The sequence below is a fragment of the Accipiter gentilis genome, chromosome 23 (assembly GCF_929443795.1).
Source record: "Accipiter gentilis chromosome 23, bAccGen1.1, whole genome shotgun sequence".
NCBI lineage: Eukaryota > Metazoa > Chordata > Aves > Accipitriformes > Accipitridae > Astur > Astur gentilis.
This window is the reverse complement of record NC_064902.1, coordinates 11,102,631-11,126,794: the sequence shown is the minus strand read 5'-3', so window position 1 is coordinate 11,126,794 and position 24,164 is coordinate 11,102,631. Positions and strand designations below refer to the sequence as shown.

General features: G+C 41.4%; 1 protein-coding gene across 4 annotated transcripts; it reads right to left on the bottom strand.

Annotated features, from left to right (window-relative positions):
* Positions 1–1,402: 1,402 nt before the first annotated feature.
* IP6K2 (inositol hexakisphosphate kinase 2) lies at positions 1,403–24,099 on the bottom strand. Of its 4 annotated transcripts, XM_049826448.1 has the most exons (7): positions 24,008–24,090; positions 9,554–9,702; positions 8,508–8,806; positions 6,131–6,353; positions 5,124–5,299; positions 3,644–3,819; positions 1,403–2,187 (listed from the first exon to the last, which is right to left on the bottom strand). In XM_049826448.1, the coding sequence occupies exons 3-7, from the start codon at positions 8,707–8,709 to the stop codon at positions 1,690–1,692; spliced, it is 1,275 nt and encodes a 424-aa protein (XP_049682405.1). In that variant the 5' UTR covers positions 8,710–8,806; positions 9,554–9,702; positions 24,008–24,090; the 3' UTR covers positions 1,403–1,689. The 4 variants fall into 4 exon arrangements, with proteins under 4 accessions (XP_049682405.1, XP_049682406.1, XP_049682409.1 ...); XM_049826449.1 differs by lacking the exon at positions 9,554–9,702 and having other exon boundaries at positions 24,008–24,099; XM_049826452.1 differs by lacking the exons at positions 8,508–8,806; positions 9,554–9,702 and having other exon boundaries at positions 24,008–24,058.
* Positions 24,100–24,164: the final 65 nt, after the last annotated feature.

Here is a 24,164-nt window from a genome sequence, read left to right as displayed (position 1 = left end):
AATGGAAACATCACCTTGCAGCCGCAGACCCTCTCCCTGTGCCAGGCACTCTGACTCACACCTACAGCACATCTCAGGGACAGCAGACATTTTGCAATTGAAAGCGCCAAAAATAAATAGCCCCATCCTCCTCCGGAGAGCTTCTTTACAGCCAGTGCCAGGGGTAGCTCATGGGGGTCTCATCAGCTGCATCCAGCACCAGACGCTCATGAAGCAGCAACAAATGGCAAGTTAGGGATGGACAAACCTACCTCATGGGGAAATACCCCACATGCAGGCATAATATAGCAAAGTGACTGCAAGATGTAAAAATACCTGTTTAATACTGACATCAGTTTGTGCCTGAACACTATGGAACAAACAAAAAAAAGCAACCACAAACTAATGTTGTAAGAGCAAAGGTAAAAAACCTCTTCAAAAAGTACAAAAGAGCACAGGACGGCCATCAGAGAGACTTTGATCAGGAGAACTTGATAGCAACAGCCAGGGTATATGAAACCAAAGCTGCAGGGCTATAGCCGATTGAAGAGGGTGACCTTCCACCAGCAGATCTGCAGCCTTCCTGTCACATCCCACCTCTAACCTCCTAGGCACACCTGTGGGAAGGCAAAGGATGGGCCAGGGAGGCGATCCTGTCATCACCCGCCTTCCCAAACAATTTCTACATAAGCTTGCTGCTTTATCCCAGGCAACATCCCCACGCTTACCTCAGCACTTCCACACCCAGTTTTCTTCTGCACTATCACAATGACTTCCAAGCTTCGCAAGGGCAGAACTCATTTATCTAAAAATGGTTAGATAAATCCTTCAGTTATTTACTGTCCTCTCACTTTCTGACACTTCTCTCCTGTCTATTTGTCCCAAGTAAGATTTTAAGCTGCTTAGGATACCTTTCAGGCTCTGAAGCTCTCCCCTAGTCGCTGCCATTGCGGCTAATCCTGTAGGAGTTTTACGCATGTTTTGGCTCAGCTTAGATTAAAAAACGTCAATAGCTCTCTAGAAACGGGTTACACAGCATGAGATCTAATTTACAAGATCCTGAAACAGGAGATAGGTTGTTAGGTTGTTAGAGATTTTAAGAGACAAGTCTTCACTTAGAGTCATGTCATTCTGGCTGGAAGGGACCTCTGGAGGTCTCCCATCCAACCTTCTGACATTTGGTCCCTCTGAGCCATCTTTTCCCCCATCTATGCAGGCCCTGTTGCTCCAGCCCCTGGCCAGCTTGGTGACTGTTGGACTTGCTCATTGCTCTTAACAGGAGGCCCAGACAGATGTGCTATTCCACACGCGGTTTCACAAGGCAGGTAAGCCTTGCGTGTTTATACACTGCTTTTGCATTACACCACCAGAAAGATCTGAGCTTCATCTCTTCCTCAGTCACCAGCAACAACAGAAGCATGGCTTACAATGAACAAAAAGAATTTTATTGGAACGTATACACACAGGGATAACAGAGGTATCTGAGTAATCAAATATGGAATGTTTAAGAAAGTTAAAATAAATAAGGATACCAAGTTTTGCCAGTGCTAGGTCCAGCACCAATGTAAGTAAATGCCCTCTGAACAAGTCTGACTCTGAGGGGACCATCCCTGCAGAGCCTGTAAAGATTCCTACCACCAGAAAGTGGCCAATAATTTTGGAATACAAAGAGTCACAATAGTGCTTTCTACTGATGTGCATTCACACTGTTTATTCACTACTTTCGTCTCTTATTTCTTTAATAATATCTATTAAATTCTGAAGTCCAAAAACATAACCCGTGTCTTGGCCCTCATGCACCACGCTATCTTCTCCATAGTACTTGCAGGTTGTGTGGGCAAAGTCTATCATACGGACATCAACAGTACTAGCAGTTGGTTTGTAGGCATATGCTCCTGCTGACTCATCTGACGATTCCTCTGAAAGGTCCTCTAAGTCCTCTGGGTCTGAGTCAACAGCAACTTCCTGCCTTTCCTTTCCATCATAAATGATCAGCAAGGAGCTTGAATAGAAGCGGTAAGACTCCTGCTTCTCTAGGACAGACTTGAGTTCAGTCAGTTTTTTAATAACAGATTCAAAGAGTTCCCTGCGCAGGTATTTGCCGTTATGAAAGAACTGGTAAAGTGCTTCTTTAAATCCTTGGACTGAGAGTTTTCTTCCGTGGTATTTATTCATGAACATTAGCTGGCCAGTGCCTGCCTGGTAGACCTGTATATACAAGCACAAGACAAGAAAAGGAATAGTTAAAATTGGTGGTAATACTGACTCAAAGCCTTGAAGAGGGGGGAAAAAAAACCCCAAACCAAAAAACAGACAGACATGCTATGGAAAGCTTTTACAAGATGACATACTACTCTCTTAAAATTGCTCTTGCACAGTTACAGAAACTGTTAACAACAGATCCAGCAATGTCTGTGAAACTCAGAGACATGGAGGAAATGGAAAATTCCTTCAGTTTAGATTTGAGCTTTTCCACCGGGAATGTAAGAATGAGGAGTTTAAGTGAGATTAGGAAAGCTGCGGCCAAGATCTCCAAATTCAAGCTACAACTTGTACCACAGCCACTCATTCAGCTCTTTACCTCCCTCTGCTCACAGGTGTACCAGTTGATTCCCAGAATGCTGAGCTCTAAGTGACAGCAAACACTCCTATATAAAAACCTAAGGTGTGCCCCATAATACTCTGTATTTAAAGAAGTCAGAGGTGCTCCTGCAGGAAGATTCCTTCCTATAGGAGAGTAGTCTATACACGACACAGCTTGATAATGCCTAAACATCTCAGTCAAATAAGGACTGCAGGTGCCTCCAAAGTTCCTCCTTGTTTAGCAGCAGAGGTCTATACTGGAAGGTGAACAACGAGCAGGCCCCGCTCAAATCCCAGCACACTATGGTCAGAAATGCAGCTCTCACACTTTCGTTTCTGCCTTGTGTTTTTCTCTGAAGTTAAAGAGAGCTAAACACCAAACATGCCAATAATCACGCTGTGGAACAATTCCTAGCAAACACTGCTGGCATTCCTGGAATCTACTGGATGGGAGGAGAGAGGCTTTGGAAAAGCCTCAAATACAAACAAGTTGTTTCCCATTTGTCACTCTAGGAATACAGAAACAAGTAAACAAAAAACTCAGGTGAAAGTCCATGCAACTCTATCTCCTTATTTGGCCATGAGTCTTATCACGTTTTCCAAGCCACTTCTCATCTGCACTTTGCAACAAGTCTACTTTAAGCAGTGAAAGATCTGTGGCTTTTCAAAGTCTACAAGACAGAACTGATTAGTTCTTAATATTCTGGCAAATTGCTGCATGCTTTATTCAAAATGCATGTACTGGCAGAGCCTCCCTTCAGTTGTTTCCTACGCTACCCTGAAATGTTAATCAAATCAGTAATTCTACTACACAGTTTTGAATTGCCACTATTGTGCAGGAGACTGTTTCTGTGTTCAGAGAACACATTCACTGATGCAGAGTGCACACTGCAGGCTGCTCCTGCATGTGCTGCCACCTTCAACTGATAAGCGATACCCAAAAGCCTCATTCCCCTTACTGAAGGAAATGAAGCACAGAACGTCAAGGATAGCAACACATGGGATGACTACATAAGCCCAAAACCCCACCAACAGAAATGGGTGCCAGTCTTGCCCTATGCATAATTAGTTTTCCTCTCACCTGCATGCCACAAACTCGGACTCCAATAACAGCCGATGTACTCTGCTGACACTTGCGAATTTGATTAGCCTTCTTCTCTTCTGACGCATCATCTCCATGCTGTCGGGTTCCCATCTTAAGGTCCAACACACATGGTACTTCGTATCGAGATGTTAGGTTTTCCAGCAAAATGAATTCTGATTAGTTAAGGAACAATCCTCACAATGAGAAATACAGGTTTTAAAAACATTACCACAGATTTTATAGTGGCACAGTCTTAACTTTAAGCATACCCAAAACATGCCCAGTATATAGTAGCCTATCAAAAATTACAGTTACATAAATTTGGCATAAAGCAGAGTGGGTATCTAGTTCCAGTTTTACTGATCTCTAGAGAAGACAGGTGAATTTCCACATTAAGTGGAGAAAAAGTAGCCAGGGTCATACAGAAATATAATCTGGCAGCTGACTTGGAATTATGAAGTACTTCCTGCCTAGCAAGAGACATTTTTTTGTGGGAAATGAAGATTTTGTGTGCTTCAGTTACCATTCAGAAACAGTGAAGCATCTTCACACCACCTCTGAAACACAGAAGCTAAAAGCACTTCAGAACATCTGTAGTAATACCCTTCCAGAGATATCACACACTTCCATTTAAGTAATTTAATAATCATCTTCAGTGAAATGGTGAGGGTACCAACCATGAAATGCTTTCTATTTTGAACAGTTCATTAGTCAGAGATGTTCTAGTAATCCATTCACTGAAACTACTCACACAAGGAATTTGTTTACCTAAGTAAACTAAGTATATAGATACTAATATTTTTGCAGGATGTATTGGTTGCATCCAAGCCTGCATACAGCAAGATTTTTTTTTCCACAGAATGCACAGGGTGGAGATGTACTATGGAACTGTAGGCAAACAAAACCAGCATTCTTCAGGTTTCATGGCTTTAGTCACTGTTTTTGCATTTCTCATGGTCCAGTTCTACATGATTGTTTATATTCAGCTTTTCTTTACCAGAAAGGCTCACTAAAAAGAGACTACTAGAAGCAGACAACTCCAGGCATTGGAATATCCTCTACATTTAAGAAGTTTCTGAAAAGGGAAAGATGACACTAGTTTTTAACATCACCAATACCAAAACAGTAACAAAAAGTGACAGAACTCTTCTCCTTTGAAAGCTGGCATTAGTAAACTGTTTTTGTGGAAAATCCCAAACACAGTATGTTGTAAAACCTGTCCACTAACTAATCCACAATTCGTAGATTTGAATTAAGTTATCTGAATTTCCTAGCCTAGCTACTTTATTACATGCTGGAAAAGCCCATGTTCTGGAAAGGGCTGGCAATCCCTTCAAAGTCACCAAATAAATCACAGCTTCAGAGTCTCTCTGGATTGCAGTTAAGCCTGCTCTGTACTTTCATCTGGCATGTTCAAGAAATAAAAAGCAGAGCCCTACTCATTCCATTGTTATGAGGTATTTTCAAGAAAGGATACTGTATTGATTCCGGTGTTTTGCATTTTCCTTCATCCGCTGCAACTGCTGCTGATGACATTTCATGCTCCAAGGATTATGGTGTTTAAACTGTGAACTTACATTTCCTTTTTTCTCTACAGTATAATACAAGACTTCAGATTTCTTCAGCCATTCAAATTCTTCCTCCAATTTGTGACTAGAAAACAGAACAAAGCATCAAATTAGAGGTCAAATAGAAAAATAAGCACTTTAAAAGGGTTGTCAGTGGATTTAACTTTACAAACTATTTTGCTCACCTTCACTAAGAGCTGGCATAAGCTTTATTTTGCTTTCTGTACAAGTGGGCAAGTTCCCCATGAGTAATATTTCAACCTTTATAAAGCTACTTCTGTATTAATATAAATTAGCATATAGCCAAATATGTTACAAAATACATACTAATTCTACTTATATATTCTTTACCTGCATGAATTACTTCCATGGAAGTAATGCAAGAAATAGCGATATGGCTTAAGATTTATCCTTCACTAAGGTCACTGTTTTTAGCACAATACAGCACGGCTTACAGTTTATAGTAGGCACAATTTACATAGGTGAACAATGGGAAAAACATCACTAACACGGATAAAGCAGGATTCCCACAAAAGTACGCTGTAACACTGAAGTAATTTTTGGTTTTTTTACAACTGTTGTGCTTTCGCAGGTGGGTTGGTTTTGTTGGCTTTTTTTTTTCTTTTTTTTGCAGAAACTTCAAAAATAACTTTGGTAAACCTTTTTCAGTTGACCACAGCAAAAAGAAAAAAAAAAAAAGACTCAACACACAACTGTGCTGAGGACATACTAGTTTCACTACTGAACCTGTCCACACAGAAGAGGTCAGGAAAAACAAAAGAAACAAGAAGAAAAGAAAATGAAAGTTAAGAGTTCTGTAGAATTCTCTGGAATTCTGGAGACCAGATCCTAATTTGACAGCAAAAAAATTTTATGCTTCAATGCTCTGCATTCCAGATCCCCCTATCAAACTTACCTTTTCATTTTCTCCTCTTTCCTGTGCTGCCGGACCCATTCCTTAGACACTTTCTCATTTTCTAACAACATTGCCTTTTTGTTAGTCCATCGCAACAGCTTACTTTTGGGTTCACAGTCAGAATTATCTAAGTTTTCTAAGTTATCATGGTCCCCACTTAATGGATATGCTATTAGACATAAGTTTCCATCTTCATCCTCTTCAAAGCTCACCGACACCACACCTGAAGAGAGAAAGGACACAGACAGTTATGAATTGCTGAAGCGACAAGCAAGCCTTTTAGAACGCATGATTTTACACTAAGAATATAGCAACTTTTGGTTTTTTTCTCTTACCCTGGTCCTTAGTTTCTATCTTGCCACAGGCCAAACCTCATCTGCCAACCTAACAAATATCAAAAGACCTAGACAAAAATGACACCTCACAAAAGACAATTCATCATATCGACAAAACAATGATACAAAAGGTTCTTTTCTCTCTCTGATGCAGTCAAATAAGAATCAAATAATAACAGGAGACAATTTCAATTAATAAAAGATTTTATTAATTTAAAAAACCTGACTGGTCTGACCCTAAGTGAGATGTAAAACATTTGTTAACATCTTGTAGTGAAAAGTGACCTGCACAAAAAAAAACCCCTCACATCAAAAGCTTTAAGTTTTGCATGACAGCAAAGCAAAAAGCACTTATCCAAACAAGATTTGGTTAATAGATCCCCAGGGGAAAGGAAAGATTTGCAAATAGAGCAAAACAAGGAAAATGTCACATTACAACAGAAACTAGTCCAAAAGCTTCCACTTAGAATCACCACGTTTAATTATACATTTTCTTCTCCTTTTTGGAATATATTTTATTGATACTGGTTATGCAGCAATCTTGTCAAATAAGTTAACAAAAATGCAATACAAAACAAATCTGTTTGTGGTACAGAAACATGGTGAACCTTGAAAGCAATTTTTTTTCTCATCTTCCCCTCAAGAGTCTCTAGAGCACTACATTGCATTTTAAGAGTCTTAGTGGAGCACTCTGACAGAGATGCGCTCAGTGCTACATTAGCCAGTTTCAGTGGTTAATGAAGAAACCATAACAATTGTCTGAATTGGTTTTAATTTTATTTTTCAGTCCTCTCTCTTTATTCTCAAATCAATCAGTCTGCACAGTTCTTGCAGCTCATCACTAGGCCAGAGGGGAGAGGTCTCGGCGAGAGATTGGCACTTCTGAGCTGGGCAGGCGGCTCCGAGACCTACAGTAGCTGGGGCAGGGAGCGCAGAAGCTCTGACTGACAGTCCTGCTGCCACAAAGGAAAGGACAACAGGAAAAAAGGGGGGAGCCAGCTAGCAAATGGCCTTTGGCTTTATCCTGGAAAAAACAACAGAGATGGACCAAGTGAGGCCCCTTACCCCTAAATCCCTCCCCACACTCCCCAAAAAGCCATATACACTAGTACAATTGTTCTATTACATTTTGAGAAGTATCATTCAAAGATCACATTTTCTTCCAGTCCAACAGAACTTGTAGTTACATGTCAAAAAGTCTCTTTAAGCGTGCAGGAAATATTAACTTTGAAACACCTCCTCTGAAGTCTTCTGCCAGTTTCACAAACAGTATGCAAAACTTCGTCCCCCTTATGGTTGTTAAAATCAATGTGCTTTAAAAAGCAACTCCATTTTAAAAAGTGCTTCAGACATATTATTTATTAATCACCAGGCAGCAGTTGATGGAATAGAGAAGGGAAAGAAAAGTGTTTCTGTTAACTAGCGCAATTCTTAGGAGAACTGGAATTTCCACTCCTACATAACATCTGACTCAGCCTCATCGTGGCTACTTGATCCTTCCCTACCTAAATGCCATGAATTTTCATTTCCTTAATGGCAGAAACAACACTGCAGATATTCAACAAGACACTTCACTGACATGTATTTATTGCGATCAAAATGAGTCTGAGGAGAAATCCAAAAACAAGAGAGACCACAACTAAGCTTACACAAAACAGTCAACCAATCTTACCAAATCCCTGTAAACAAACATTAAACAAGTGGCAAAAAAAAAAAAGATTAGAAAGCCACAGAAAAAGCAGCAGAGAATTACTGAAAACATTCACAAGCTGTTAGCTACTTACCTGTGCCTAAGGGAGATATATGGGCTATCATCAGCAGAGTTGCTCTACTCTAATGCTGTTAGTCAGCCCAAACACCAACTTGGCAAGCATTTCCACCCTGCATCTCCACAGCCTGCCTCAGACAACATCAAAATACATGAAAAGAAAACCCTAAAATCTCTTCCACACAGAAGAGATTTCAGAGATAACAGAGAGCACAGCACACTTGTATTTACAGAAAGAAAAAGCCCAACCCCATCCTAAGGTTTGGTAACTTACCCTCATATTGCGGAGTGAATTTACGCATTTCTGTTGGGAGAGTCTCATAGAACTGGTGTTCTCTTTGAATAAGGGGTTTACAGATGGTCTTGTCATTAAACCGGAGGACACAGGAGTGTCCTCCAACCTGGTGGACAAAAGGCTCGAGCAGGACTCCCTTGGAATAGTGCTCCACTTCCATAGCTCCAAATGCTGGGCTCATCCTTGTAGCACATTAGACAGAAGAAGGCGACAGTAGTGAAGGCAGTTCAGAGCCAGAAGCCTCCGAGACCTGAAGGTGTTTATTCCGATTCAAAAGTCTGTTAAAACAAACACAAGAGAGCGCCGGGCCGTCAGCCTCCCCGCACGCTGAGGCCTGGGTATGCAAGGCTGAGAGCAGCTGCCGGGTGGTGCCGCTAGCAGAGCCGGCCGCGAAGGCTCCTCCGAGCCGAGGGGAGCGGAGCGGAGCGCAGCGCAACGCCGCTCGCTTTACGGAGGCGGCCGACTGCGGGCCCGCGCGGGGCGCAGCCAGGCAGGCACGCCGTGTCCCCGCCCCTCAGCGCGCCACAACCAATGGGAGCCTCCGCGGGGCGGGGCGGACAGCGCCGCGGGTCGCTCGTCCCGCCCCGCCCGGCCGCGCATGCGCATCGGCGGCGCTGGTCGGAGGGCGAGCCGCAGATAAACTCCTGGTGTGTTTTGTTTTGTTTAAATTAAAAAAACGTTGATGGCAATTCCTGGCGAGTCCTACTTCAAGTTACGCCTGACGCCCTCCAGCATCCGTTCACAGAGCCAGACGCATCAGCGTTCGCAAGGATCCCTGCCTCCCCCGTGCTGAAGGTTAACAACACACATCCCAGGCCCGCCAGAGAAATTCGTAATTAAAACCAAGTTTACAGTTCCTCCCTTCCAGACAACGACAGCGATCACAGTAACCTGCCGAGGTCCAGGCTGAACACTTATTTCACCGATTTATTCACAACAACATGTCAGATATTTAAAGTATTCCATAGATGCTACCTTTTCAGTTTAAAGACATACTGCTAATAAGCCATTTTCCAAGAACTTACTTTTGCGTAAGTACAGCAGAACGCAGTGTTTTGTGCCATCTGCATCCAAAGGATCTGCTGCTGTACCCCTGTGACTACACACCACTCAGTTCTGGCCAACCTCCAGTTTCATGCAACTTCCACTTCAATACACAATTAAAGGAGCAAAGCTGAAAAAACAAAACATGACTGTCTTGGTCTGTACCTTCCAGTAAATTTTTAAGTCGAGTTGCTCTAATTTTAGACCCGAGCTTTAATCATTAACTTTTTGCAGCTAAAAACAACCTCGTACTTATTTTGTCTGAAGATCATTACACGAACAATAATGCACTTAATTCAAAGAGACTACAAAGTGTTCTAGGTCACAGGTCTATTTTTATTTGTCCTCCTTAGATATTTAACAGCTTTACATTAACTGGAAAAGCAGAGACCTGCAGGCTTAAAGCAGCAGCGCTAACAGAACTACAGACCCCTGCAGCATGCCCTGTACGTAAGGGCATCAATTGAATTAAACAACTAAACTGCTTAAAGAAACAACAGATCGATCAATTGAACCCCAGCTCCTGGAATGTTTACCTGCGCCTGAGGATAACAGATCAATAGTTTTACTCACTACACACCAGTTAGCTTCTCTCACACACACACACACACCTTCTTTCAATAGCCTTATTTGACAAAAAGTTACCAACTTTTTTTTTTTTTTTAGAATTAATTATTTAATATGGAAAACAAAACTTAGGCCCTCTCTGCACAAACAGGTAAAATTTAATCTGGAACAGTATTTCCCAGAAACAATACTCTCTTCTGATACTCTAAGATTAGAACAAAATCAGTAAGCTTTCCATCCCTATTTGTACTACTTTTAATTTCCTAGTTTGTTTTTTTTTTTTTTATAATGCAGCTAGTGCATCCCCAGAACAGTTTCTCATATACCTCAGCATCAACAACTTGACAACTGGGAGACACACAGGTAGAAGCCTCTCCATTCCATGCCGGACACAAGCCATTTCCAAAAACCTACGTAGTTACGGCCAAGCCGAGCAACACTGCGGTGCCCAGAGAGCGTGGAAAGCCGTGTACCCTGGCCTGACCTCAAACCCCGGGCCGTCCAACCCAGCTCCGCAGCTGCCGCAGTCAGAAGGTGGCACTGTTAGTGCTTCAGAGTCACAGACCTGCTCGATAGCTCCCCAGGGTACCACCCACCCCAGGCAGGGCCGCACTCCTCCTCACGTTAGACTCGACTGGAAGTTGGCTTACCAGCAGATACTTCACCTTCCACCAAACGCACGCTTAGCAAGCCGCATGAGCTCCCGGGTAAGCTATGACTGAGAGCTGCTTCCAATTTCTATTAGGGAAATTTTAAGCTTCAGTTTGTGTTTGTATAATGCACCAGTAATTTTACAAGTCTCAAGAGTTTTCATCAGGATTTCCTAGAGACAACAGTGCCTCCAGTCTTCTGGAATTTCCCAGGGAACGCCAGAAGAGTGCCAGCTTTTACCGGGAAACACAGTTACGTATGTACAAGATCCTGTGGTGACAGCTTGACACTGGCACAGCCGCTTTTAACAGCGCCACAGTACATCAGCATTACAAGAGCCACCCTTTCCAAGATAGCATTACCATTCTGTGGCCGCCTTTCTAATTAGCCCGATGTAGAGACACTGATAGGCAGCAGCAGCAATTCAAACTGAGAAAGTAGCTGCAACATCCCTTAACCTCAAACACCTAGTTAGTCCTAGTCCTGCAATCAGGGTTGCATCAGGAGTTCAGCCTTGTAGATGTTTATGCTATAGAAATGACTCTAGCAAGAAAGCACCTCTAACACAGACCATACACAACACCTTGTTTACCCAGCACATCTTCAGGGAGTTCATTAGTAGCAGCTCAACTTGTTTGCTTTCACATATACCCAAGTGGTCTGGACAATACTTGCACATGGTGCACCACATTCACTCGGCAATGGAATTGCCAAACGCAAAATTGGACAGGACTACTCATGCTACTTTACTGTTTCCTGAAAAAGTAACATCTGGCAGAACATCACACAGTGTAACTTCCCATTCAACGGACAACAAAGCAAGTTTTTTATAGCTCTGATATTATAAAAATATCAGTTATGCAATATTTAGGCAGAACAACAACAGGACCTGGAGCACAGTTGTAGCACCCATCAGAAATGCTTTGCACAGCCTCAATTTGTAAATACCTTACTTCCACAAACAACCTCAGAAGTATGTCAAATTGGTTCCACTTCCTTAGAAATAAAAACTTTAACTGAAGACCAACAGCTTCAAGTGGCACTGATGTCGACCAGCAGAAGCACAATACAGTTCTTCACTGCCTTTCCTCTGATCCTACACCCAGTTTGTTTTCAACGCTCTTTGAGCAAGAAAGAGCACAGAACAGCTGGGCTTAGGCAGTTTTCCCAGATACCAAACACAGGCTCACTGTACCCTGCCCTTTTCCTCCTACATGCTTTTAAGTGCCTTTGGTTAAGATCTTTTGTTCAAAGGACATATCAGAAAAAAAAGAAAAAAAAAAGGCAGCAGATGTACTATTCCTTCACATGTCAAGCATTTTAAGAGAAAAAACTGACATAACTTGAAGGAAACAAATAAAAACTCATCTAGAGCAATATCATTCTTACAGTAAGCAGCAAAAGATGTTTAAAACCCAAATCTGTAAAACTGAAGTGACATGTACAGACATCTTATTCTCATTCATGTGTGACAATGACCATTGAAAGAATATCGCAATGAAGTCACATTCCCAGCCTTTTAATATTAATCTCAGGTGACAGCATTCTTTGGAAGGTATTTCATGTCATTACAGACTCTCAACTTAGTCCCATATGTAATTGCATTAACAAACACATCCTCTGGAGAGCACAGCTCTCAGTTAAGCAGCAGGTCCTTCCCTTGTAACAATCTCAAAAATAACACCTCTTCCCAAAACTCTGTAATAGTAGAATTACTGATGCAGAGCTGCCCTCCTAATGAATCTGTTAAAACTGGCTTCTCTCAAATGCAAACTTTTTACTTTGGGTGGTCAGTATCTGCAGCTCCAAAATGCCATAAATCAGCTTTACAGTGACAGAAATAGCAAGACAGTAAAGCCTTCTGCCTGTCCTTTTCTCAGTTCACTGGCTAGTGCAAAGAGGAAGCTGACGGGGTAGCTACCTGCCAAGTCGAGCTGCTGCAGGATGCTATAAACCCTGCTGAACCAGACAAAGATAAGCCCCTTCCCAAGGTTCCAAGGAAACAGAGGAATGGCACAGCCAGCTAACAGGACCAAAAAACAGTATCAGTGACCCATTGGAGAAGCCAAAGAGGAAGCTGCTTCAGCCCAAAGAATGCTCAGGAAGAAATGAATACCAGCTGAGAAAGGACATAGGAAGACGCAGATATCAACACGGAAAGTATATGGTATGTCTCTGAGAGCCCACTACGTTTCATGCATAAAATTCAATAGGTATCTCAGGTCTGAGTTGGTAAGTCATTACAATGCTCAAAGAGAACAACCCTTCACGACTAAAGCAAAATAAACACACTTTAAGAACCTACAATACCCCTATGAAACTGGAATAGTTACAGGAATTTTACAAGTCCTTATGTGAGCAAACTACACATTTCATTACCTGTTACTTCACAAATAGCAAGGTACATTCCTTGAATCAAAGAACACAAAATACAAAGCAGAAGATGTAACATCAGAATATTAATAATATTAAGATAGGTTAAACATACTCAGGCTTATAGTTCTTGCACAACTTGTGATTCATTTTGATGAAAAGCAATGCCATTCCTCTACACATAACACTATTTTATTAGCCAATTTGCCCAGTCTAACATTGGTAAGGAATTGCTTCTAACATTCACTTTAGTTGCTGCTTGACTCATGAATTGAAGTTACTCTGATGTGTTTGTGTTCTGCTCCAGTAGTTCTTAAGACTAGAATGGAGACACTCAAATCCTCTACTGACCAGTCAGCTGCCTTAAACCAGTATCAGAAATACAGAATTATAAGATGAACTGCATATAGATTAGGGAGCAAACCCCATACAATAGATGGTTTTCATTCTTAAATGAATGCAGAGGTCCTTTTTCTGTTATCACAACTGTTTTAATAGATTCCTAACTTTGAGGATGCATTATACCTGTAAATAAAATGCCAAGTCCCACACTAGGATGCTTTTGAAGCCTTTTGTATGTTCAATAGTAACAATATAACTAAGTTTAAGCAATAAGAGCTATAGTTTCTAACTTTTTATCTCATTACAGTACAAATGCAGAGCCTGCATAATAATGTGCTCATATGAATCCTATAGTTTTGGAAAAAGCCTTAAGAGCAGCCTTAAATCCTGCATGATTACAGGAAGCAAACACTTATTCTGGTAACTAATTTTAAGAAAAAAGTTTATCTTCAGTAAAAAAGTGCATTGACATTCTCAATTATCAGATTTTTTTTTGTTGTAAACAAAAACCTGTCCCCTAAACAGCAAGTAATGCGATTTTAAAACAGCAGACTTAATACTTTTCAACATTGTGGGGGGAATAGTGCCATGATATCAAGTGGGGGCCAGGGGGAAAACATCACCCAGGTAAGCATACTGCTTTTTAGTTGTCTCATTTTCTGTTTACCCTAAATGCAAGAACAAAATATGACACAACATGCTGTAAGTGTCTGCAAAACTCACTAACAAATTTGGTTCATGTCTGGAAATACCCAGACTCAAAAGGTACAGAAAACTACTCCATTGAGCTTACTTTAAAAGAAAGACTAGAGTGGAAAAATCCCTTCTTTTTCATTAAGTATAACCTTAAACCAAGTGGTTGTGATGGTAATAAAAAAATTTAAAAAGAGTATGCTGAGCTTTAAGTTTCTATGCAAGTCAGGGTTATTTAAGCTCTTCTGCAGCAAATCAATCAATGTAACAATCATTAAGTTATCTCCACATGACTTGTACTCAGAGATGAGTAAGCATGAGGTTTTGTACAAATACTTAGCAGGAACACTTGCAAACCCAAGAGTAAAATACCGAGTCCTCCACAGCTACATATTGAGACTACATGTGCATTCCCTTTCCAAGCAGAAATACTTTTGCTATATCCTTCACTGGTAGATCATGAGGGTGATGAGAGTCAGGCGCTGTCATGATGAATTTATCATGATCACCTACAGATACAGAAAGCCAAAAAAGAGCAGATTATTCTTGTTGAATGTAGGGTGCTTGGGCTAGACCAATAAAAGAAACCATCTGCTTGTTGAAAGTGCTGATATAATGCAATATTCTCCCTTTTTTTTTTTAATCTGTCCTTATTACATGGCTAGTAACTGTGGCACCACATCATTGTAGTTGGAAAAATGAAAGAACTTCTCCAGATAAAAAGGAAAAAAAAATTCCTTGAATTAATTTACTGAATCACACAAAACAGACTGAATCTAGAAACCCAGAACTATACATGAATTCATGCACAAAGTTTCTACAAAACATGTTTGCAAAACCCTTTGGTAATGTGACAGAGCTAACTGGACAGCAGTCTTGGCCCATCAAGGTAGAAAGGTAATCCTAATTTTAACCTTAGACTGCGAACAAAAGATTCCCACCAAGAAAGAATGCATGCTTATTATTGGTGGAAAGTATGTATTCATCATTTCAATAAATTAAAACAGCAGCCCTTGCCCTCCTCCATACCAATTACAGGAACTCCCTGTATCAAGTTGTATACATTTTTCCTGCTGGATTATTGGAGGAATTTAACAATAAAATTCAGTAACATCCACTGGCATTAGATTTTAAGAAAATGTGATGCTCTGTGCCAGAGCTCATCTATCACTGGCACATGACAAGCCAAACACAGCTGAAATGGTATTTAGTTTTTTTTAAAAAAAATGTTCCAACATTTTTGTAAACATTTAACAGTTTAACATACCTTCAAAACCATTAAATAATTAAAAACTCTCTAGGCAGTTTAAAACTGCAGAAGAACATCCTGAAATGCCCAAGGTTCTTCTGAGGACCTCAGATCAGGTATGTCACACCTAAAGGTACTACTCCTCCCCATCTTCTTCCCCCTCCACTGAAAGGAGAGGGAGGACAGTCCAACACCAGCTACAATGGCAAAGGACTCCCAAGTGCTACATTCAAGATCCTGTTCTTCTGTGAACTTCTCAAGAGTGTAAGCCAGCACCCTTAGAAATTCTTTTTTAAGAAAAAGAGCATCAGGCCTTTTCTATCCACTAAGAATTTTGTCTATAATATAGAAATGAAAGACAATGCACTGAGATGCTGAAAGATGTATAGAAAGATGCACTTTCAGCACAAAACAAATTCTTTTAAACGAGCAACATGTTTATGCCATCTCCTTTTACCCTCTAAACATGGAGTTCTAGTTTTGACTTCCTTTAAATATAATCCAAACACAATACTACTTACTATGAGAAATAAACACTGCCACACAGGTTACAACATGTATTTACACCTGTAAATTTAACACCACAGCTGCAGAGCCACCTCTTGTAGCAAATACCAAAGAGACTTTTGAATACAACTTTAACAGATGAAACTAAGAATTATGAAACATTAGGCATAACATATTAAGGGAGCAAACTATAAACAACAAAATCTGAAGTTGCGTCATGTTCTATTACTGTTCTTCATGCACAGCCATTATCCCTATCTTCCTTAAACCAGTTCTGCATTACCAAGAGACACCCAGGTCCCCAATCCTGTTGTCTGGGAAAGCAAGGCAAGTAACCAAGGCGGTCTCCAACAGCTTCTAGCTTTTTCTTAACAGAAGCACACACAGCAGCCCCTCAGCTGCAATTTCAGTGCAACCTCAGTGAGGAGGTTATGCACTTAGTACAACTAACATTTCAAGATCCCCAAAAGCAACAGCTTTCAGCTTTCCCTAAACCATTTGTAATCTATAAGTTTAACAACTATATACACAATGCTCTGGAGAAATGCCAGAGTTTTACTTCTCAAGTAAAAGCTATTTTATCTCCCTAGAACTAAAATAAAGCCAAGTTACAGGTTACTAAGCATATTCAGGCAGAAAAAAGCATGCAATTCTGACCCATGCAGTTTTTCCAGGGATTGTGTAATTTAAGAACTGGTCTCTTTTCCAAGTAAAAATGCCATGGAACCTAAGAAACCTGAACCACCAAAACTAAGCTACTTAAACTTCCTATTTAGAAACTGATCCATCTTAAAACAGTGTTCTGGCACCAGCAGCTAAAAACACCAGTTGCTATAAAAAGACAATACTGTCCTTTGTCGTGGAGAAACCAAAATAGCATTCAGCCTTTAATCTTCTGAAAATATGACAGCAAGAGCTAAATTGTGTGGATTACACACATGAAAGTGTTATTCAAGACACCAAAGCCCCCAGAAATTCCAGCATTAAGATTAAAATAAATCCAAGGCTATGCCTTTTTCATTACCATGAATTTAGCAGTCTGGGAACTGTATTTCTAGCCACTCAATAGAAGAACATTGTATCTTTGTGACTGGCCCTTGAGTTGTGACCAATTCGCCATATATGAGAAGTTGCTCAAGAGGACAATGGTCAAGTCCTGTTCGAAGGTCACATTCACTTAACTACATAAAGGTTTTCTTTGTCTGTATTCCCTTCAGAAATCCCAATCCCTAATACTTTTTAAACCATTAAGAACTAGCAGTCCACAGGACAAGATCGTTAAATTTAAGCTTAGATGCCCAAATCCTACAATCCAGTCTAACTCCTTAAGCAAAAATTTCCAGAGGAGCACAAAGCAAAGATCATCTATAAATAAACTATTACAGGAAGAATGGTGCCCAAAACGCAGTTACACGTTTCATCCATCCCATTCATGTGTATATTCATCTATACCATCAACATACTTCAAATGAAGAAGTTTAGTCCCCTTTTGTAGAAGATGCTTAAAAAGTAGCCCAGGAGGAGGTAGTCATCAGACTTGAAATGCCCATCTACATTTTTAATTCTAATTCTTCAAGTGTAAGTTCCAAGACTTTACTTCTGATGATCATGACAGATGGAGTTTTTGCTCCAGACCAGCTCAAGTTCATGAGATGCAATTAACATATCTTTTAAAATTGTATTTATGTTTCAAAACACTTCAAACTACTGAAAATACATCTCGAAACAGATAACACAACCCAGACTTATTTCTTAAAGGGAAGAGTTTATACGATTCAGTGCCCTCTACATGCTCTTTCCCTAAAAAGTTATGAAAATAACTGAGTCCTAAGACCTTGAACATATAGTTCCTTCCAGGATGACCGAGCAATTATAGAAGTTCAAACCCAAACCCCAGAAAATAATAATTTCACTGTGCATCTTGCTAAACTACAGCAGATTGGACATAAGCAACTAAGGACAGGAGAGGATTCTTACAAGACAGACTGATGTGGCGCAACAAAACCATGGGGAAAGTCGTGAATGTTTCCTCTGGTAAATGTAACTTATTTCAAGCACAGTTTCCTCTAGTAAAAGGGACAAGGACCTTTTGTACAAGCACACCTGCACAGTACTTAAAAAATGCCTTTTAAAAAAATTATTTATGTATTTCATGTTTCATCTTTCAGTGATCTCATAATACATCATCTGGGACCAATTACAGGCTTTCCGTAATAATCACTGTCAAAGAATTAATCCATTTTAATCTCATACAGTTTACATATTCAAACAGCAGTACAAAACCACTTGAAGAAAAATCTTATCAATTCCAGTAATCTGTAACAGGGAGCTTTTGCAGGGCTTGGCTGTATTGCTCGTCTCTACCGCAGGCTGAAACACATTTAATGACGCAAAAGAGCTAGTTAGCTAGTTTTAGTAGCCCAGCTAATGGGACACAACTATAGTAAGTGTTATTCCCTTAAACACATCTGTTGCTTTACAGGCAATTTTTATAGCAGCCAGTGACTCCACAGCACAAGCAAGTGTGGTTTGCACAATAGCCTTCGAAGAGAAACCATCACTACCCAAAAAGGGAAGACTCAGACAGGATGATTGCCAAAAACCTATTTTCTCTTCAAAAACCTGCAATATAGCACCGCCATCAACACAGTGCTCATGTTCCAATCCTGTATTTCTAAAAACCAGCATACTCTCAAGAAAAAAAAAAATTCAAGTTGTCAAGCTTATGAAAGACCATTTTATTTTTTGGAAGCAAACCATGCATAGTGATGTTAAATCATTATTTGCACTTTAAAGCAAGAAATCACCATTCAGCATTTACATTTAAATACACAAAAGGTTTTGTTTCAACAGAACAACTGGAAGACAGTCCTCCTCTCCCGGCACTGACTCTCACCACACAACTCAGTGCAGCTCAATCAGCACTTACTTCGTTTACCCCTCATCCTTGAGGCACTACTTATTTCCATGAATTCTGAAATGATTCTCCAAACCATTTTGTTCCCTCCCCATCTTGAGCTATACCCTCAACTTTAATATTCACAGATGTCTCTTCAGAAAACTGACTGGTTCCATTAAGCCACATCCATATTTTTTCCTTAAGTTAGTTTGAACAGATGCCCAGTTACAATGCTAGTTAATATCAGTATGAGCACATCCACATACCAATTTAACCTCGTATCTTCAGTTAAATTGAATCAACCTTCTGAAAGAGCTAGCACCTCAGACACATCAAGATGATGCTTATCATGTCAGCAGTTTCACTTCTCATCTTTCTAACAAGGACCTACATTAATCTAATTGATGTCACCAACTGATGACTTCTGGAAAAAGATATGAAAAAGGAAAAGAGCAAATGTTAAAAGAAAGAGGTCATCTTCAATAAGCATGAAATTAGGCAGCACCCACAATTCCTGATAAGGTTCCAGGCACTGTAGAAAATTTCTGCATCACAGCCCTGCACAGCTATTTGGGTATGCTCAAAGCCCTCTGTGCTTCAAGAAAATAAAATGAACATTTTTGCTGTGTTCATTCTAATACAGATTCTGGCACAAACCCCCCAAACCCTTGCTGCTTCCAAGTGTGATTTTCTGAGGAAAAACAGCCTAAATAATTGCATCTTCTGTCCTTGAGCTTGTTCACCATAAATCTCAACAACCTACAGCATCATTAACCAGTTTCAGCAAGTCATCCAAATCTTTTTTTTCAGTTTGGATGTCAACACAGCAGGACAGAAGACAGGGACCAAGAGAGGCAGTAGAGCTGAAAGGCCACTGCGTGAATTCAGTACTTACCTGTTCTGTTTGGGCTATTAACTGGCTAATGAGCACACACACAGCTCCAAACCAGCCACTGCCTGTGCTGTCTCTTGCCCAACCATTCATCATGGCACGTGCACACAGTTTGTCTTCATAAAGCAGGACTCTCAGTGGTCAAAACCATTTTATGAGCAAGCCTTTCTTTTTGCCATAAAACAATGCAAAACTGGGAACTAACTGGTTCCAGCTATCTCCAACAGACAATCCTCCATATGTGCCAGCAATCCAGACACAGGGTCATCAAAGACTGCAGGTTAAATATCCGATAACCAGTAGCGTAAGAGTACTTTCTGTACCTATTACAAAGATTATCATTACCTTATTCTAACACAGACTGTCTTCCTGAGACAGAGTCAGGACTTCAAAGACTTAGTGCTACAAAAGTCAAGAATTTGCAAAAGATTTCAGTGATGATTTCAAGCTCCTAAACACCCAATTAAACACAACCAATGTTGGACCTTCATCTGAACAAACAATTTTGCATATGTTATGTCTTCCAGTATTTCAGACTTTGCAGGAGAAATTTCTAGCTACTTACAGCACATGAGATTGTGTCATACAGCTTTTTGCAAAAGGGGGGAAGAAAGAATTATTTTGAAACAGAATAGTTATTACGAGAGGCACAAAAATAACAACCTAATAAGGTATTTCTAACAAAAGCTGTAGAAACGCACATTTGCAGTTATACCTTAACACTCTAAAATGTAGCCTCTTAATAATATTTGAAAACTACCCCTATATTGTTTCAAAGATCAACCACCTTGGGCAAGACAGAAAGCCAGATAAAAGAATTAGGGAGAGGAAAAATCCTCTCCCCGCAATGGAAAATTTTCATCTCTTCAAGCAAGGCACAGAGATGCTCAACCGGACCTGCGTTGCCTGGAGACCAACCGCAGCTTCTTGCCAACAGGGACGAGCTAAGCATCAGCAAATTCAACAACTGATAAGTGGATGAACTGAATGAGAGGCAGCAAGTTTTTTCCACACACCAGTGTAAAAACCTGACGGCTTTCAGATAATGGTTCTACCCCGTGCTCACTAGATACACAAGAATTATTATCAATGTAAAATGTCAGCCTAATTAAGCTTCAAACCCCACTGTACTTAGCTCTTACCCCCACACTTCTGGGTACAGCTAGAGCAGTAGAGTGCATTCAAGTAAAAATTTTTAGTCGCAACTCAATTTCTGCCTTTTCAATCTTTTGATGCAGTACCTGAACTTTTGGAATACGTTCCTACTCATTAAACAACTTCTGTGTTTAAGCATTGGTGCAGAAACATTAAGAAAACCAATGAACTACATCAAAAAGGAAGAAGCTACACCTCGGCTTAGCATTAAAAACCACATCAAATCATGCTTCACTTCAAAACCTTGCCTTTGCTCCTAGCCTTTCCCAACATGCAGCCCCCTGGGCAGGACGGCATCAGAAGCGTTACTGAGACACTTGTTTTGCCTATTCTGGACCTGGAACTGCTTCCGACCTCGGGCAGGCACCAACTCAGCTGTGGGAGCAGCACTCCTGACCTCCCAGAGAAACACCTCGGCTGTCTCCCAATCTCTAAACACCATCAGATGAGAATCATCAAAAGTAACTAGTATTTAATACCAGTTACTCCAGAATTTCCCCAGACCTCATCTAATTCAATTCACTGAAAGTATTCAGACACTAAAGAATTAAAGTTTTTTAAGAGTGACTTCTATTTAATTTAACCCTGTAGATGCAATATCCTTGTGGAATTTATGTCACTAGTGAAGTAGGTCTTCCACCATCAACATGACAGCATACACTTCTCTGCCTCCACCTATTCCTAAACCAGAAGGGCATACCCCAGCACCATAGCTGACAGACTGAGACACCCTTAGTGCCTCAAGGTTTACACCCTTCCCCTACCCTTTAAAAGAAAAAACATCCCAAAAATATCCTCTCATGCTCCCCAGTTATCACAGAACAACTAAAGTACCACCATACCAGTGACCTGGCTGGAAGCCCATCCACTGACAGGCAGCAAAGAGTTTCCTACTTTAATATCTTTTCTCATCCCGTTTTTTCAAAACCGCATGCCTGACAAATCTAAAGTCTTCCCTGCAAGCAACTAGTAGGGAAAGAATTTCTGAGAGCACAAAGCCCAGTATTCATATGACTGACTCGTTCCCAAGTTACCATACCACATGGTCCTGATGGCTCTGATCTACCTCTCCTCAAGAAGCAACAACATAAAGCTTACATTACTTGTACAACAACAGTACACAGACAAGGTAACAGATTATTACTTCAGAAAGGTCTAAACAGCAAAGACAGTAATGGTAGGAAAACAGCTTTTCAATTAAATGAATTAATATAAATTTATGAAAAGCTGCCTGGCCAAGTTTAAGGTCTGACATTTTTACAAACAAGTACATATGAATGGCTGTAATCTTTCCCTGAAATCCTTCCCACAACCCTTAACCAGGAGACACTTCTGAGCACTTAAGATTACTCTTTTTTGAAGAAATTTTTCTGAATTCTGGCAGTTAAATCATTGGGTTCTTCCTCATTTAGTAATATACTTTAATCAAGAAAAAATATAACAACAAGCTGAAAGATGCTAAACAGGCCAAATGTAAACAAGTTAATCAGTCCATTTTTAAAATACACATATTCATGTGTAGATGCATGTGTATATAAACCCAGTTTCCATTCCTTAATGTTACTGTAAGTCCTGAAAATATGCAAATTAATTTCAACCTAAAGACAATTCTACAGTTTCAAATAGCTTTTATCTTATATAAGCAAAGTTATGAGCAAAGATGCCAACTCTTCGACATTTAAAAGGCAAAATAACCCTGACCTTGTTATTCTCAAGTGGCAAATTTGAACTGTTCTACTTTCACTTCACTGTTATGTGTTGAATAATGACCAGCAGCACACCATCTGACTGAAAAGTTAAAACAAACTCATGTTAGCTTTAACGTTCCAGAACTAAATATTAAAGCAAAATTCTAATTACAGTATTTGACACCAAACTGCCCCCTTAGATGTTCACGAGTCTAAAAAAAAACATATGGGTGCTGCATTCATTTCTAAAACACCTGAATATATGGGACACATAAGGCATTGTGTCAAAAAAATAAAAAGGCAGGCTAGAATTAGAGGGCAATTAAATTCCAGCATGTATCAGGAAAGATATCAGGGTTAAACACGTGTACTCTTCACAGCGGAATTAAAACCAAGGATGTATCAGGGTGTAACTACCAACAGGCTGTTATTCTATCGACAATGATAACATTTATTTTCTTAAGCAGTATGCCGATTTCCAAAGCCTCAACCGGAAGTTTAAGAGCCTGAGGGCCCCAAGCCACGTTAATAAGGTATTATAAACCTATGATGCTCAGAACAGCTCGTAACATCACCCAGCACTTCCGTTTTACACAGAAAAAGGGTATTCGTGAGCAGCACGTCCAATTATGCACACATCCCGAAGCACCCTTTTTTCGTTTTGTAATATTACCAAATGTATGAAACAGTCGTCAAACCTTCAGCACAGCCATCACCCAGGCAAAACGGAAACCAACGTCTTATGATTCAGACAGACGAGAACTGCTGAGTAACAGCAAGGGGCAACAACCAGCTCCGGGGTCACCCAGCCACGTAAGACCGCATAACTGCGGCCCTCGCCGCCCCGAGCCAGGAACGGCGCTGCCGAAAGCCTCCCGCCCCGGTAACCCCCCACCGCCGCCCTGCACAGCCCCGCGGGGGAGGGCAGGGCTCGGCAGGAAGCTCGATTCGGTGTGCGAACGGGGATGCTCCGTGAATGCTGCCGTCGTCCCCCACATCCTGGACCAAACCCGCATCCCCCGGGGGTGATGCCAGGCCAGAGCCCTGCTCCCTCCCCCACCGGGGAGGGAGGAAAACAGGGCATTGCCCCCCTCCCTTCCCGTTGGGCCCGGGCAATGCCCCTCCCCCTACCGCCGCCACAGGCCTGCGGCTGCCGCCGAGCATCCCCAGCGGGAAGCCAGGAAGCCGCCTACCCTCCGCCTCCGCCAGGCCAGGCACCGACCCCCCGCGGCGGGCGGGGCTGGGGCCTGCAGAGGCAGGGCCCCGCCGCGCCTCACACGCCAGCGGCAGCCCCCGGCCACCCCCTCAGAGCCGACCGCCCCGGAGGAAGGTGGGGCCGGCGGCGGGTTCGCCGACAAGCCCGCGGCGCCGAGCGGGCCGGCCGACAGGCCCGGAAGAGCGGCGGGACGCGCCCGTTACCTGCTGTCAGGCCGGCGCCGGCGGCGGCTTCACCTCTTTTGTTCCTCAGACGTCAAAATGGCGGCACGGAGCGGGGCCGGCTCTCCCCCACCCCAGCACGCCCCGCCCTCCCGCCCGCCTCCCTATTGGCTTGGCCCGTACCGCCGCACGCTGATTG